Source organism: Lycorma delicatula, chromosome 1, assembly GCF_047948215.1.
Source record: "Lycorma delicatula isolate Av1 chromosome 1, ASM4794821v1, whole genome shotgun sequence".
Taxonomy (NCBI): domain Eukaryota; kingdom Metazoa; phylum Arthropoda; class Insecta; order Hemiptera; family Fulgoridae; genus Lycorma; species Lycorma delicatula.
In genome coordinates, this window is record NC_134455.1 from 367991178 (window position 1) to 368009966 (window position 18789).

Below are 18789 nucleotides of genomic sequence, written 5' to 3' on the forward strand. Positions count from 1 at the left end.
TCATGATGCAGTGTATGTGTATAGTGTAAAGTGTTCTGCAGCTCAGTGTGTAGTGGGAAGAAAAGCTGCAGAGGCTAGGCCCGTGGGGACACCAACCCCCAAAGTCTTAAAGAATAAGACTCCCCGTCGGGTTCATAATTCAATCATTATTTCACTCTATTTCTTTTTTTTCTGTCTAGGAAGGCCCTAATTTCTTTTACATTTTCTCTTGAAATCTGTCAAAATTTGTTACATTTTTTTTAAGTTTCCCTATCTAGTATTTCTTCAATTTTTATTTCCATTTCTTCTTGATTAACCTTTGTTATGGATTTTGTGTTCTTTTTCTTATTAAAATAATCAAAAATTCTTTTTGTTAGCCTTTCCATATTCATTCTCATCAAATGTTCACAGAAACAGATTCTTCTTTTCCTAAGTACATCTTATAATTTCTGTTTCCATGTAGAGTTCCTTGTTTATCCTGGGTTCCTAATTATATTATAAAGCATTCAATTATTTCTGGAACTCAGTTTTTACTCTACATATGTTAAAGGAGAATATTAACTGACATAACTTCAAAGGGAAAGATGGAATAAAGTTAGATATCAGTTACAGAGTTGAAGTATGCGGAAAATTCATCACTGGGTTGGTGTTAATTTTGTTAATATTGGCAAAAAACTTCACCAAATTCTATACTCCTTAAAAACAATTGTGGAGTGATGTAACAGTTTAAATGGTAGAAAAATCAAACTGCGTTTTTTTTTTAACCTGATCAGAATAATGAAAACATATATTTCATAATTAATAAAGGTTAGTTTAATTAAAATGCTTCCTACAAATATATAAGTAATGCATAAGCATAAGTGTAATAACTACAGTAGCAGAAACAGATGAACTACCTAATGTGTGTATTAAGTGTGTATTAGTGGTAAGCATATAAATTACAATGACTGCAAAGAGATTACAGTAAAAGAGGTTTACTACAATTCCTAACAATAATATTTAATAATGATGCATTTGGTATGGCAGTGGCAGCGGTTTATCACTACAATTGTATAACCAATGGTAAAACAAATGAGCTAATGGACTTCACCAAAAAACTGATAATTAATAACTGAAGAATCATTTTTAAAAATATATATTTCACTCAGACCTGTTGCAATATGCACTGTAGTACAACCTGAAAAATCACATAGTAATAAGAAAAAACTAAAAACAATGTAAAAAAAAAATCAGGTTTATTTGATATTTTACAGTACTTAATTTTAAGAAAAACAAGAGAGGTAGGATATATACAACAGAGTTGACATAAAGTTTTTTTTTTTAATAATCAGCTGCATTGCTAGCAAGATAATCTCTCCGACCAATATTGGAAGCCTGTTTGTTCTGAATTGCTTCCAATTTTGGACAGTCAGTAATCCTGTGTCCCAAACCACCACAGTAACTGCAGCCTCTTTCATCTGAAACAATAAAAAATAACGTTTTCATCAAAAAAAAGATTGATTAAATTTTAATAAACATAAAAATTTAACCAATGGTGTATATAGATTCCACACATCACTAGTCTTGATTACTATCAAACAAACACTCACTCAGTGAAAAATAAGCTCCAGCTTTTATTTGCATGGGACTTTTCATAAAAGTAACTCTATGACAAAAGAAATGAATTTTCAAAAAAGTAAAACAATTTTTTTACATGCAATGTATTGTAACCCTCTATTTAAATTCTCTCACCTATCTGGGCATCAAATAAAATACAAAGTCTACTAAATTGCAAAAGATATTGGCACACCACAATAAGTAAGGAAAAATAATCTACTAGTCACAAGAAAAGACATAACTTGGTTGTAATTACTCAACAGAACTAAAAAACAATATGCTGAAAAGTGATCACCCACTTCCCATGAAGAAAGAAGTCTGCTATTATCAAATATAGATCTAGGAATTAAAAAGAAATTCTTAAAAATACCTGTCTAGAATATAATTCGACAGATAGCTTCATAATAGTAAAAAATGAACAATAGAAACAACAAAAATGAAAAGTAAAAGCAACTGAAGGGTGGTCTTAGAAGGAGGGTATTAAAAAATAAAATGTATTGATACACTTGAAATGAAGAAGAGAAACAAAAGGAAAGAGAAATCTGTGGCAGAAACTTTAAAGAGATTAACTTGTTGGATAACTTTATCAAAGATTGATAAATTTAAAAAATGCAAAAATAAATAATTTTTTTAACCAAAACATTATAAACAAGATTTACACTTTTATACAATAAAAAAAACATAAATATTTTTCAAAAAGCAAAAAGTTACTGTTCCTATTTTATTAATAAAAAAAAAATCAAAATAATTTCTTTCAACTTTAGAGAATAATTCCACACATTTTCCTATTTTTTTAAATTTATGATACATATATGTTTTATACTATCTGAACAATAAAAAAATCAAGTATATAATTAATCAATTTTACTTTTCTTTCATTTAAATTATGAGAAATGAATTTACATAATCTGAAAACCTAAGTAATAAATCTGAAAAGTCAGATTGTTACTTGAAATCAGGTTTTCAGATTAAATTTATTTCTCATAATTTAAATGAAAGAAAAGTAAAATTGATTGATTATATACTTGATATTTTTATTGTTCAAATAGTACAAAACATATATGTTATCAATTTAGAAAAATAGGATTTTCATGAATAAATGAAATAAAAAAAATATATACTGACCTCCAAGATCAAGATATTTCTCATTCTCAGACTGTAATTCAGCCAAAAATGGCGGTACTTTTTGTTTCGCTTCCATCAATAAATGTTTCAAATCCAATAAAACAGATTCATCATTTGCTTTGTTAATGAATGTTGTAGCAATTCCTGTTCTTCCTGACCGACCTGTACGACCGATTCTATGAACTGTAAGTGATAAGACAATAAAACCATTAGTCTTAAGATTTCTAATTACAGCATCTAAAAAATTTATAGTAATACTAATGAATCTACAGAAAAGCAATATTGTTGGTCCTGAGTAAAATGGTAAATTGTATGCTATACCATCTGATGGTTCTATAGCACTTGAAACATCTCAACACATAATCTCATCTCAGTATGAAGAAATAAATAAAATGACAACAGCCTAAGCCATGTTTAATAACAGATTCCAAAGTTAAAATTTCCAAAGTTAATCACTATTGGCTACTGCTTCATTTGGCTGTTTGCATTTGGCAGTAGCTTATGATATAGTAGCTAGTCACTTAAAATTTTTTAAAAGCAATAACAGTTCAAAAGTTCTTGTTACAGAACAGTCTCGCAGGAGGCAGTGTGTGTTATAGCCAGAGTCAAACCAATAGATATCTAGGCTAATGAGCTAATGATAGTAGCTAGGCTGATAGGCTAATGATATCTAGGCTAAGTTCAAAAGTTCTCCCAAAATAACATTCTCATAACATTCAAGTACCTAAGGGAATTGGTCAAATCAAACAACCAAGAAAGAGTTTACAGAACAAGAAACAGAGAATTAGCATATAAACTGTCAAAAAACATCTACAACAAAAAAATTCATTTCTATTAAGGCAAAATAAAGGCATTATTGCACAAGGGTGAGACCAGAATTATAATACAATATAATACTGTAATAGAATGTCATTTCCTCAATGGCAATGGATATATTCCAAGGATTAAGAATGTGGAAAAGAGAATACCAAGAACAATTCTTAGTGAATGAATGGGAACAGTATGTTTTTTTGGGGGGCAAAAGCTTTCATGTTTTATCATCTCCTGGAACAAACATATATATATATAACAAACAAAAACTAAAACTAAAATATTAAAAACAAAAAACTTACAACTAGAATCACAGCTAACATACTAACAAATTATTTACGACTACTATCACAGACAGAATCTTCAAAATAAAATATACTTTAATTAAAAAGAACAGCAAAAATAAAAAAATTAAAACATAAAATTAAAATAAACATAAAAAATGTAACGAAGTCCGAGAGGAGTGTAAAGGGTCCCATCACGGATAAAAAAATATTAAAGAACTAAAATTAAACTATGATATGTTTAAAACTAAAATAATTTAAAAAATGTAATCACTAAGATAAAATATAAAACACAAATAACAAAATAAAATCAAAATTTATCATTTGTATATGTGAAATAATAACATTAAATTTTATGAAGTATATTGATACTTGTAGAAGTAACAATAATTGCTCTAATGCATTTTTATCATTGCCTACAATGCAGCTAACATTCCTCAGTAATTTCAATTTGACTTAAGGCTGCATAACATATGCAATCCATAAGGATATGTCACATAGTCAAGCGGCAGTCACATCTCATGCATAGTGGTGCGTTTTCTCCTGACATCAGATACTCTGGTATGAGTAGCTCTAGTACACCCTAACCGCAATCGGTAGAGGACCACTTGGCAGAGAACACTACTGACTGGGACCTACAGAAGAACTGTATGAAGAAGAAGGAATATACAAAACAGAAGATACAATAAATTAAAGAAAGCTCAACTAACTGGGACACATACTGAATGGATGGATGAAGACTAACTAAAACTAATTTCAACTACTTTTGTAACAAAAATAAATAAAAACCAGTAGAAGGAGAGAATAATTAAGAATACAGAAGAGATGGACATTGAAAAACAAACAATTCTGGACAGATGAAGGTACAGAGAAGCAGTTAAAAGTTAGAAGGTTTTCAGAATAGTAACAGAAGAGGAGTGGGCTACTCGGAGGAGAAAAGGGAGGAAGCAAAAAGAGTTAGAATGAAGAAGTACTGGAAGAATGTAAGATCAGGAAGAAGAGTGTGAAGAATAAAACCTAAATAATGATTGTTATATGTGTTCCATAGATGTAGATGGTCTGAACAAAAAAAAAAAATATCATTTACAAATCGATATCCAAAAATGTTTAAAATATCTGTATGGTGAAAAATTTTAAACTCCTGTATTTAAATTTTTTTTTTCTATTTAATATGAATGTTTCTACAGTTTTCTGTAGAAAAAGGTGGATACCATTATGATCTAGACACTCTTGTTGGCTTAATCTAAAAGTTTCCATTACTCACTGTAGCATGGACAATGTAATTCATCCAAATTCTTTAATTTTAAACTTTAGTTCCGCTAACATTTGCAGTCACTTAACATACACCTCATTCTTGACCAAACTCAAAGATAAAACCATATGCCAACATATCAGGATATCTAGCTGGCTAAACAATGTCTCTGTTTTTGAATATGATATAGTTTTGAACACAATAAAGTATAAAACAATAATCTATATTGAAATATCAAGAGAATTCTTGATATTCTTACATATTTTACATTTTAACATTTTCCGTAAATAACATGCAAAACAAGTTACCAAACTTTTAGGTTAAAAAAATAATACTCTAAAATAAAATGTTGTTTAAAACTAAAATGCACAAAAACTAATTTAAAAACAATTTTACCATAGTTTTCAACATCATCAGGCATGTCATAATTTATAACATGTTGCACATCGGCAAAATCCAATCCTTTTGAAGCAACATCAGTTGCTACCAAAACATCTTTATGCCCTTGCCGGAATGATTCAACAGATCTGGAACGTTCTTCTTGATCTGTAAACAGATATGGTAGATCACATGTAAATCAACATAGTCATATTTAAAACTAACAATAATCAATAAAAAACCTAACCAATTTTTCATAATTTAATGACAATAAATTAGGATCAGACGTCAATCTTACAAAACTGGAATCTGGCATTGCAATTCTATGAACTGTTCAACTACAAACAAGGACACATGGGGATCTACCCCTTTGGACACTACAACTTTGAGACCTATTATATGATTTCAGTCCATAAATCCTAATTCAGTAGTTATACCTTACCATACAAAGTTTAGGAAATTACCAACTATATGATCCAGCTTAATGTCCAGTGGGTTAAAAATGTCTTCTAAACAAAGGCATCAAATTTAACTATAAAATTTAACTTCCTTCACATTCACAAAAATCAAGTTAACTGCCTAGATTATCATCAGTCATCAAGTGAAGAAGTCTTAGAATGGTGCAGCTTTTACTTTCCTACCAAAAAAAAAAAAAACAACAAGCTCTGGATTATTAGAAACCAGTTGCAAAAGACACTGCTAAGTTGGACTGTATCCAGATCACTACTGAAATATTTTCAAAATCAGTAAAGTTTTCAATGAATCACAATGTGCCTTCGTCACATTTTGAATTGTTCCTTCCGCCTCAAACTTATCTGTAATCTTGAAATAATTACCTGTGTCGTTAATGGTGTTTTAAATCACTTTAATATCTTTACACCTTACTCTCATTTTATGTTTCTTAGAAACATCTGAAAATTCACTTATATTACTTAAATAATAACATAAATTCAAAAGTTTTATTCATTTATTTTTTTGCTATCTCTCAGAAAAAAACATTTAAACAAAGATAAAACAGATAAGTTATAATTGGATTTTATGTATGTATCCATTTTACTGGAATATCATATATAATTATTTTTGAATATTTTCATTCATACTTAATTCAAAAGGTGGTTCGTTGTTAGTCAAAAGGCTGGGAATTTGCATCCTCAGACCAAGCATACAGCTCTGCCATAAAGTCACTTTAAAAATAAGACTACCATTTATTTTCTAGAACTTTTAAATGAAAGGATCTTTAACTAATTTCATAAATGCTGTTCTAGTTAGTAGTAATATCCAAAAATGCAGAAAAATAATTTTTGTAAAACTTGTTATAAATACACATTTATAACATGGCTTCTTTAACATATGAACAAAGAAGGATAAGCCAAAAAAACTAAAAATATTAAAAGTTTAGATATGGTATTTGATGATACCCATATTTCTACCAATATTAATACAAGGAGCTGAAAAATTTAACCAATTCAGGAATTCAATTTTATTCTCAAAAACAAGTTTTTTTTTCTTTATATGAATTATATTATAACTCAAGATTTTAGAGTTACTTTAAAACATGTACTTTTATAACACAATTAGACATAAATGGGTTATAAGAACCTTTAGGATACATTTACAAATGTTTTAAATAAATTAAATTTTAACTGGTAAAACCTTGTTTTACCAGTTAATTTATAAATTTAAAATTATATAAAACAATTTTAATATATATTTCCAGAAATATAAAAATAAAAGAGTATGTTTTATTTTTATATTTCATTTTATATTTAAAGAGTATGAACTTTTAGATAAAATGTATAAGTGCATCATAAAAACAAAAAGGAAAATTAGACATGAATTTTCTAAAAAAATGTTTATATAAGTTACCTTTCCCGCCATGAATAGCCACAGCTTCAACTCCCTTTAGTAAAAGGTATTCATGGATAGCATCAACATCCTGTTTCTTTTCAGCAAATATTAGTACAGGTGGTGTTGTTTTCTGTAAACATTCTAGAAGGTAAACAATCTTTGCTTCTTGTTTAACATATTCAACTTCCTGTAAATAAATTTGGTAATAAATGTAATATAATAAATGTTTCCTGTAATAAATACTTTTTATAGTAAATAAATGATAACATAAATTATATTAAAGAATATAACAAAAAATATTGAACATCCAAGTTGAATGAGAAAAGCAAGTGACAAGAAAAATCTTAATTGAAAAAAGTAAAAACACAACCAAGGGGACACCCAAGAGGAGATGGATAGATGAAGAATCACTAGAATTAACAAACATGATACAAAAATAACAACTTTTTAATCATTCCTGAACATCTGTTCATAAAAAAAAAAAGATAGGAATAAACACCAAAGTTAAAATAAGAAGGCAAGTTTTTATCTACCTCATTTAATACAGGAACACTTTCAAGGTACCCTCACCATCAACTAATGTAATTATCAAAAATTGATAATATATACTATTGTTCAATATTTAACAGATCAGATATATTAAAAAAAAGTAAAATTAACAGTACATTACATTTTTACATGTATTCTTAATAAATATGTATGGTTGATGATGATGATATTGGTAATTTCAATAAGGGTCTTACATTAAATGAAAGAGGTATAATAAAACTTATAACTTATCATCATTATATAACCTAAATATTATTTCACGTGTTTGTATTTAAACAATTAATATGGACTTTAAACACATATATTTTTTAATCTTGCAATTTGTTTTTATATTTATAATTTATTTTATACTATATTAATGCAATCAAAATAATGTATTTTTATGTTCTGACCAGAATAAAAATTTATTTGAACGATTTATTTCCCCAACTCAACTATTATGGGAAATTTATATTCTCAATTTACTGTTTAATAAAGAATTTTTGCAAGTGATCTCTTCAGTTTCTACTGCAACATATAAAACTGACAATGTTCATTCTTCTTTACATAAAATTTTACACCTAATACTTACTTCACAAAATAGCTATTTATTAATATATACAATGTTTTGTAAACACACACATTACTGGATTTTTTCTTTGCTCTATAAAAACATTTTAAATATATACACAATTCCTGAAAAAAAATTCTATCTAAATAGATTAACAAATAAACATATTTAATATGATCACATGTTTAATATTAAACATTTCTTATCTTTGAGAGTGAGAGAGAGACAAAGAGAAATTTTATAAAATCAAAACTTTACAAAAATAAAACTCTACCTGTATGACATTCATTGAAGCTGCACCCGCTCTACCCACATTAATGGTAACTGGTTTCACAAGTGCTGATCTCGCAAAATTTTGAATCTTTTTTGGCATAGTAGCCGAAAAAAGAAGAGTCTGTCGTTGCCCCTGAAACATTCACTCATGATGTTATAAACAATGCATACACCAGACGTAAACGTATAATGTACATATAGTAAATACATAGTTTTTGAAGTTATAAGATATACATAATACTATATAACATGCGTGGGTCAGTAGTACAACAAATTTATATGCATACTAAAATCACTAAAAAATTATAGAATTATCCACATTAAAAAGTAATAGGCTGTCTAAAAAGTACTACGCCTTTTGCGCATAAGATAGCATTAGCATAATCTGGCAAAAGTTGAGAGAGATCGACATGTAAGCAGTCACGACATCGCCAACGACCTAACCTCCATCACCAAACAGTGTTAAACCGTTTCAGAAACCTGAATAGAAAAAGAAGCTCAGCATTTGGGTGCTGCATAATCTGACTCAGAAAAATTTACTCAATCAAATTTCTATCTGTGAATCTCTACAAAAACATAACTGAAATAAAGCCTTTCTGGCTGATCACTGGTAATTAAACTACCGTGTATAACCTACCACAACAATGTGCAAAACAGATCATGGCTGAAGCAAGGAGAAGCTCCATGGTCTGTGGCAAAGCCCGCACTGATGCCCAGGAAGGTTATGCTATGTTTTTGGTGGGATAGGAAGGGCATCAGGCATCATTAGCTGCTGCTGCCACCAGGCAGAACAATAAACTCAGACCTTTACTGCTAACTATTAGCGTGATTGCACCTAGCAATTAAGAAAAAGCAGCTTGAACTGGTCAACAGAAAGGGTATCTTATACCACGCTGACAACACCAGACTGCGTACATTTATCACGACCCATCAGAAACTGAGATTTTAACATGTCTGGGAGGTTTTAATGCATCCACTGTATAGCCCAGACTTGAAAATGTCAAATTATAATTTCTTTCAGTCTCTATAGAACTCCCTGAAGAGTGTTAAGTTAGTTTCAAAAGAGGCCTGCGAAACCATATGTCATAATGTCTTGACCAGAAAGCACAGAAGTTCTATATCACGGATATTATGGTATTGCCGGAAAAATGGCAGAAAATCATTGAAAAAAATTGGTGCATATATGGTCTCATGTTATTTTGCAGTAACAATAAATGCGTTCTCAATTTTGGCCTCCGAAAACTCAATACTTTTTAGACAACCTGACATATTGATCACTACTAAAAATCTATCTTCTATAAATATAAAGAAGAATGTTTGTGTATCCATTTGTATTTTTTACATAACTGAATTCAGTCACATTTTTCTACTAAAATTATATGAATCCATTCCATTAGTATGTCACTTTGGTTATACATTTGAGCAATTTTTAATTTAAGGATGTAGGATATAATAAGCAATTTTTTGCTGTTTTTGTTAGTTATTGTTCTGCTTAATATATTCGGACTAGACGAATTGATATTTACAGAAATTTGTACAATGGCTTCTAAATATGTGTCTTTTATGCCATTTAATTTTAGGTCAACAAAGAGGGGAAAATCTTAAAATTTTACTGAAAGAGTAAATCACTTTTTTTAGATATTTATTACACTTTTGGTTAAAATCTTATATTTTACATAATCAAATGGGTACCCACCATACATGGAAGGAAAGCACAATTCATCAAAATCTTTTTAAAAAAAAAAATTTTTTTTATTTTCTTTTTTATCAATTATGATATATTTTTTATCAATTGTGCATTTCCTTTCCTTATTAAGCAATCTTTATTGCCTCCTTTTGTTTAATTGTATCTATACATTTAATTTTCTATTGCAATATTTTGTTAAGATAATTATTTTGATCAACATTATCATTTTTATTATTGATGATAAAAATTGTACAATTCTGCCAGAGTTTTTTTTTTAAGTACAATAAATTTCATTGCTGTAAATTAAAAAAAAAGGTTGGACCTCATATTTAACCTACAGTACTCCAGTTAATATTTAAACAAAATGGGAAAAATAGATTTCTTATAACTCCTTTAAACTACTATTCCTTTATCTTAATTAACAACATCTATTAAACATACTTTTTTATTCATTTTTTGTACAAGTATTTCAGAGATCACAAACCAGAAGAATTAATTTTACAGTCACCTCGCACTTACTATTTTCGAAATAAGTACTAATTTGTTTTGTGCATTATTTCCAAATCACTCCAAAACAATTTTTACATAATATTAAATATTTTCAATAAAAACAAAAATCATGAATTAAAAACAAATAACTGCCAGACATAAACATCATATTTACCTTGAAAAATGAGAATATTGTTCTTACATCTTCTTCAAAGCCCATATCTATCATACGATCAGCTTCATCCATACAAAGGTATCTACAAAAAACTTCTTAATATATTAAACATACTATTACCAATATTATATAATAAAGTTATTCTCTGAACTTATTTACAAATTACTATTTCACAGTTTGTCATAATATAAATGACAAATATCAACAACAAACATTTATCTAAATGAAGTATTAAATACTTTAATATCCATTTCTAAGCAGTAAAGGAAAATTCACTTGTGTACCATCTCCATACTTATGACTGAGATAAAGCTGCCACGCCTAATTTATGAGAACTGTTACCACTATCTGCTACTAACAAATAACTGATGCTAACATAGATAAACTGCTGATCACAAACATTTACATTCAACTTGATTCCAATTTTTAATTGGGCAAAAACAACAAATAATTCATAATTTACACACTGTCATACTTCCCTAATACATGAATTATAATAAACCAGCATTTTTTTTCCAGTTTACGTCTCAATTTCTTTTATATCAGCCCTCTGGTGCCTTCACTAAGTATTTCAACCTAAGCCTGTGGTCATCAATTTTTTAATGTGAACTATTCTTTACACTTGCAGCTAATATTAACAACATTTCTAACAGTTTCTAAAGTCATACTTCAAATTAAACAAAAAACTAATATTACAATGTAGTGAATTAATAAAAATCAATTAATTATTAAGTAAAAATAATTATTAACCATTAATCATCAAGAGAAAAATAATATAGAAGACATATCTTGTTCTTAACATTTAACAACTGATTTTTATTATTAAAAAATAATCCTGCACAATCAAAACCAGATGGCAATAAAGAAGAGTTCAATTACTTTCAGGAATTCCAACTAGAAATTTCATATTAGAAATGAGTAAATAATATGACCTGAATGTTGACTTTGTTGTTCACCATTAGATTACAACTTCCTATTACACTCTCAATTCAGAACTACAATCATCCAGAATAAGAAAGCCACCCGGGGTAATAAACCCAATACACTTCACCATAATATATATAATGCAAGGAGAAGAGAGCCTGCAGATAATAGATCTTGACAAGACTCGCACGATTGACGACAAGCACGACGAGATCCACCAAGAAGAGGTAAGAACAACAAAGATATGTGTACTATACAAATAGCCTAGGCTAACATATATTCTATTTCCCTGTGTAAATTCTGTACACCTAGAAATAGAATATAAACTATACACTATTTAACATATAATTTTTCTGTCTTTAGGTTCATGAGCTGCTACGAATTAAAAGAGAAATCTATGGAAAATCGCAGACAAGGAAAACAAGGGAAAGAAAGCAGCAAAATCAACAACAGACGCAAACACAGTCGCAGTCGCAGTCACATCAGGAGGAGACGGGGCAGGAGGAGAAGGATACGGAAGACGGCTCCCCCTAAAGGTAAGCAATCCATATTTTATAATTACAATAACAAACTCTTAAAAATAAAAAATAAAACTAATTATGAAATATGCGATTGCTCAGGTTCTGAATATCCGGAACAAAGGAGGAAACAGCTGGTACAACGTAGTGAAACGCAGCCATTGCCTGACCTTGGACTACACAACGGACCAAAACCCGATACCGATACCAATACCATACCAATTCGCCGGATTCTGGATATCTCTGTGGTGCGATTTTAATTCCAAATAATGCGTTGGAAGACTCTAAACTTCCTTCCAGATGAAAATAGAGCAATTTACCCTGTAAAAATTTAAGGCAATGCTCACTGTTTTCTTCGGTGCCAAAAACAAGACTGAAAGTATACCTCAAGTTCAACAATATCTTCTTAAAGTTCTAACAAAGCTTTGTGAAAGAGTGAGAAAAGGTGACCGAATATGCTGAAAAATGTGAACTGTATTCTCCATCAAGTCAATGCACCAGGATACTCTAACTTATCTTATTAACAGTTTTTGATTAAAAAATAATCACAATTTTGAAAAATCCAGATTAATCAGATATTCATTAGATCAAGCATCCTGTAATTTCTAAACCTTTGAATCCATGGAAAAAGAAAAACCATCAGCTCCTAATTACCCTTGCAATCAAAGATTTCCATTAAATGCTTCAAACAATGGAAAATGAATATGCAACAGTCTGTTGATTAAGATGGAATATACTGAGTTGATAAATGTTATATGAAATGTTTACTCAAAATATTTTATAGGACTAGTCCTAGAACAATATACCAGGGCCTCATACATTCCTGGAATTAAAAAATATAATACTACCACAGTTATAAAAAAATAACTTTTACAAAAACCTAATGCTAATACAGAGAACTATTTAAAATTATGAAAAGGAAATCAATTAATTCTCTTTTTAATATAATATAATTAAATCCAATTCCTAATTAACAATTACTAGTATACAAACTAATACACAGATCTAAGGCTAAGCACCCACCGAAATAATCTGACAGCAATACGATTGAGATGTAACAAAGGTGGGATGTAATTTAAAAGTTAAATGTGAAGATTAGCATATAAATCAGTACTACAATTCAATATGCAAAAAAAAGACAAAAGACAAGCAACAATCATACCTCTATTATAAGATTCTTGCACATACTATTTACGGCCGTCTCTAGTATGTTGTTTGTATACAATTACTGGCTACACCTACCTTTCTGCTGTATTGTCTCCATTTTCTATAAATAACTATCTACCTGTTCAATAATTTCAGTAACTAATAATTACTGCATAAATAATAATAAAATGAAATTCTGCATCTAATAAAATGAAAGATAGTCCAGAATTAAACCTTAAATCTGCATCTTTAGTAGAAAATCATCCTTGTTTGAATTACACAAACTCCATAGCAAAGGAAATTTACAGAATAATACAGGGGACAAAGTTGCAAAAGAAATTTCACTCATTCTCATTCATTTCTCTTAAATGTGGATGAACCTAGCACCATTTGCTGTTTATCATAACTGAAAAACATTCTTGTAGGCTTTGACATAAGACAAGTGAATCTATTTGGTATGCGTTAGATAATAAAACTGTCACTTTTTTAACACACAGCTATTAGATCAACTCTCTTGTCACTTTTATGGGCACTCTTACTAAACATACCTGCATACATCTAAACGAACCATCTTTTTGTCAAGCATATCCATTAATCTTCCTGGTGTAGCAACCATTATGTGAACACCTCTACAACAAAAAAGAAATATATTAAAAATACAACAACAAAATAATAACAATGCAAAGGAAAAGATTAATTTACATTCTAATAAGTAATATTTTAAAAATAACTGTCTCAAACAAAATGTATTACCATCAAAGCAAGTAAGAAATAAAATTACAAACTAGTCTTCACAATTATTGATTGTTGGAAATGCATCCTATGACAACTTGATTTAGAAGCTAATATGTTGACCACTAAAACTATCTGAATGTCCAATTGTGTAGACTCTGGACAATGAATGTACAAGCTGCCTTTAGTCACTCCAACCACATCTTCAAAATTATGATCTTCAATGTTCAATGTTAAAATTGGTATTGTATGAAAAAATTAAACAATATTAATTTTAAATTTTGTTATTGCAACGTCTGTTGCAATTTTATAAACTTATGTATTCAATGTTTATTAATAATGAACCACTACACCCGAAAATCAAATGGTTTATACAAAATATTTATCTTAATGATGACTTACATCACAAAAAACGTTTTTGTCAGCTAGGAAAATCACTGAGAAAATAGATCACATACTGCAAACAGGAAATGGCAAATCTACAGCAAATATTTAAGTTAGAAGAAGTACAGCAGTATACATTCGTAACAACGAACAAACTGTAAAGAAAAACCCCACAATTATGTGAACAAAACAAAATATTGAACAAAACAAACATCTCATTCAGATACATTGCAAATACTTTATTTTAACATAAAAATGAACATAGCTACACAAGGTCTTTTCAGAATATAACTGAACATTTTTAATTAAAAATGATATTACATATGATGTAGAGATATTTAGTGACAAGCAGCTGGCAGCATTGTGTTCCCTACAACCTCCTCTGTAACCACATGCTTCTGGATTGTTGATATCTCATTTAGTTTTTGTGTTACTGTTATTTGAGTGTAGCATGTTTAAGTGTTAGTAGTAATTTTTGTAATGTAAATTTCAGGAGGAACAATATAATGCAAAATTTTAAGTGAAACTGGGGGAAACTTTCATAGAAACGTATCAGCTTCTGAAACAAGCTAATGGAGATGGTCCTCTGGGTCTTACACAATATTATGAATGGTTTTCATAATTTAAGAGTGGTTGTAAGTTAACTGAAGATGACCCTCAAGCAGGAAGGTATTCGACCTCAACTGATGACAACCATGTTCAGAAAATCAACGATCTGGTGTGGGCAAATTGCCAATTGACTCAGAAAACTTGCAGAAGAGGTTAGCATCTTAATTGAATCATGCCATAATATACTGACTGTAAAATTGACCATGCATCAAGTTGCAGCAGCAAAGTTTGTTCCTCATTTGATGACTGAACAGCAGAGAGAACATCAAGTGGACGTTTGTCAGCAACTTCTTGTGCAAGCTGATGACAATGAAATATTCCTACAAAGAATCATAACCTGAGACAAGAGCTGGGTTTACAGCTATGACACTGAAACAAAAGTTCAATCATCACAATGGATTGACAAAGGAATGATGTTCTCATCATTGTTCATGTCATCATGTTCATGTCCATGCTCCAAGAAAGTACGACAGTCTAGATTCAATGTCAAACTGATGCTCTGTGTTTTTTGATTTTAATGGAATTGTGCATTTTGAATTTCTTGCATCAAGGTAAAACAGTGAACTGTGCATACTATCAAGGTGTTTTACAACAATTACGTGAAAAAATCTGAAAAAACCAGAGTTGTGGCAAGACAACTTATGATCCCTTCATCACGATAATGCGCTCACACACTCAGCTTTGTTAATTCATCAGTTTTGTGCCAAAAAACAGATGACCGTCCTCCCTCAGCCTCACTACTCGCCAGACCTGGCTCCTTGTGATTTTTTTCTTAATTCTTAAATTAAAATCAGAGATGAAAGGACACTGTTTTGAGACTACTGATAACATTAAAAAAAATTTGTCATCGACCTTAAGGCCATTTCAAGTGATGCTATTCAGGACTGCTTCACAAAGTGGGAAAAGTGTGTGAATTGGGAAGATTACTTTGAAGGGGACAAGGACTAATAATCTGTAAAATTAATAATAAAGATTAAAAAAATAAATTTCAGGTATTTTCTGAATAGACCTCCTATATTATAATAATCAGTCCCCAATTATTCAAGCGCCAACTCAGAAATTTTCTATCAAATTAAACTAAAACGATACGATGAGCTCCTTTGTACGGATTCAGCAATCTCACAATATGGAAACATTATACTGGAGAAATTATCTGGCGAAGCAGTAACATTTCAATTATTGTTTCTGATACCAGCTCTCAGTGAATACAACTTGGCAAAAAAAGTAATTAACAAAATAGGTTATAATGGTGAATACACAATTTTTTCCACCTTACACGTATAAAAATATGAAATCTTAACTGAGTAAAAATTAAAAATAACTTAGTGATTGTAAAATCCTATAATGATAAAAACTGCAATCCCTTTCAACATCATCACAAGTGACTTACATACTATATGACTTGAGGGAAACAGTGAGGGGTTCAAGTTATTCTTCCTCTCAATCACCCTTATTTTATAGAAGTGGAACAATAAATATAAGCCAGTTAGATCTATAACCTCTTCCCCTCTTTCTAATTGATCCTCTCTACATCTCTCCACTTTTACACTGTACCTGAGTCAGCACACTTTCTCAATCTTATGCTTCTACATTAGCTACCTACCTCAAGCAAATACTTATTTATGTATTACAACTTACATACATTACAATTTTAGACTACAATGATGAAATCACCCAGTCACTTCAGATACATTGCCAGAAGTCATTTATCAGAACAAAAACTAATAACTACACAACGCCTATAATCTGTCACATGATAAATGCTATTATGACTAAATGTTATAATTTTTATCATGTATATACATACCTAAATAATCAATAAACAAAGTGCAGGCTTTGATTACCACTTTTTTATTTGACTATCATGATGCATACATATGTCCAAAATTGTAATTTTGCAAAAAAAAAAAATTAATGGTGATAAGTTTTGAAAAATTCAAGTCTAAGCCAAGGAATATCAATATATCAGTAAGTATACCAATTAAGCTAGCAAGGTAACTTGAAACTTGCTTAAAATTACTTAATACAATAATATTAATATTGATAGGGAAAACCTATCAGGTGTAATTAAATAAAGTAATAAACCTCACATAAATTTGGAAAAAATGAAAATATTACTGTAGTAAAATCTTTGATGTAACTGTTCTCAGTGTCTAAATGCACCAGCATCTATGACTCTCTACTCATACTTTGATTCCAAATGCAATGTATGTAGAGTTTATTTGAAAACAATGGTAAGTGGAACATTTAACATTTTAAAGCATTTATTTTTTGGATTTTCCACCTATATCCAAACCCTTAGTCTAATTAAATTGCCAGGTACAAAAAAATATTTGGTAAAATTTCATTTGAAGTAAAATACTTGTTTAATATTAAAAGTAAAAAATGGTAACATTTATATGTTAGAATAAAAACATTTACATTCTTATACAACTAAATTATCTATGTTTATATTTATTCTGTAAACAGGATAGATTGGCTGATATCCAACCTAGAATTACAAGTGACCATTCATCTGTGCATAACTGATTGCTTCAGCCTTACTGTTACAATTTCCCTTCACTTATTACAACTTCTTAACTATTTAATTTATATTCTAAACATTTAGATTTATTTTATAATAGTCTTTTTATAATAGTCTTAAAAATTTGCAAACTAAAATATTTTGATCTTCTCAGAGACTTTGTATGAGTCAAGCTGCGAGTTTCTAAGATCAAAATATATTTTTGCTCTTCATGTAATTTTTCCTTTATAACAGACTAAATTCACAAGCTCAGAATAATTACACTTATTATTATTATTTGTTTTCCCAATTTTTTCTTTTCATTTAATGAAGTGTAAGAAATTATAAGATGTGTATTAAATACCATTAGCATCACAATATACTAGCTAATGAGTTTTCAATCTTTTCCTGGCAGACGACCTCAGATGTTTCCATTCCATATTCTGACATTTGGATTATGACTAAATAATGAATCCCAATTTCAACATAAGTATTATATGACCTAAAATAGCATTACCTTTCGCTAAAAACAACTGTTTAAGTTCTATAAAAATGTGAATTTAGAGGTATTTGTGATTATGAGATGACTATCCTTGTAAACTTATTATCCTTGGTACTACTTATCCATGGTAAACTGAATTACCATAAATGTTCATTCCATTGATAATGGAATGACAAGAGTCAATATTTACACTACAAATTTTAGCAATTTCCCAAATTTATATCATTCTGATCTTACAAATAATATCATTAATGAAATTTTACTAAGGGTCATTTCATTCCAAATTTCCACTGATCTTCCACAACAATGAAAATCAATGGCAATTGTTCAGAGCGATTTAAACTGTTACACCCATTTAAAAACGTTTTCCTGGGTGTGCACTTTTTACCGTACCATTTTAACATCCGCAAGTGAATTTTGGCTGTGGAAGAACAGCCCCTTGTTCTTCCACGGTACACGTTTCAAGCAGGCAGATA

General features: G+C 29.5%; 1 protein-coding gene across 1 annotated transcript in view; it reads right to left on the reverse strand.

Annotated features, from left to right (window-relative positions):
- Nucleotides 1-1197: 1197 nt before the first annotated feature.
- The window catches only part of abs (ATP-dependent RNA helicase abstrakt), a 44247-nt gene continuing 26655 nt past the window's right edge, over nt 1198-18789 (reverse strand). Inside the window, exons 9-15 of the mRNA XM_075353667.1 lie at nt 14132-14212; nt 10996-11077; nt 8646-8777; nt 7291-7459; nt 5443-5592; nt 2701-2883; nt 1198-1436 (exon numbers count right to left, since the gene is read on the reverse strand). Coding sequence (XP_075209782.1) covers nt 1300-1436; nt 2701-2883; nt 5443-5592; nt 7291-7459; nt 8646-8777; nt 10996-11077; nt 14132-14212 — 934 coding nt within the window. The 3' untranslated portion in view covers nt 1198-1299. The remainder of the gene's footprint in view (nt 1437-2700; nt 2884-5442; nt 5593-7290; nt 7460-8645; nt 8778-10995; nt 11078-14131; nt 14213-18789) is intronic.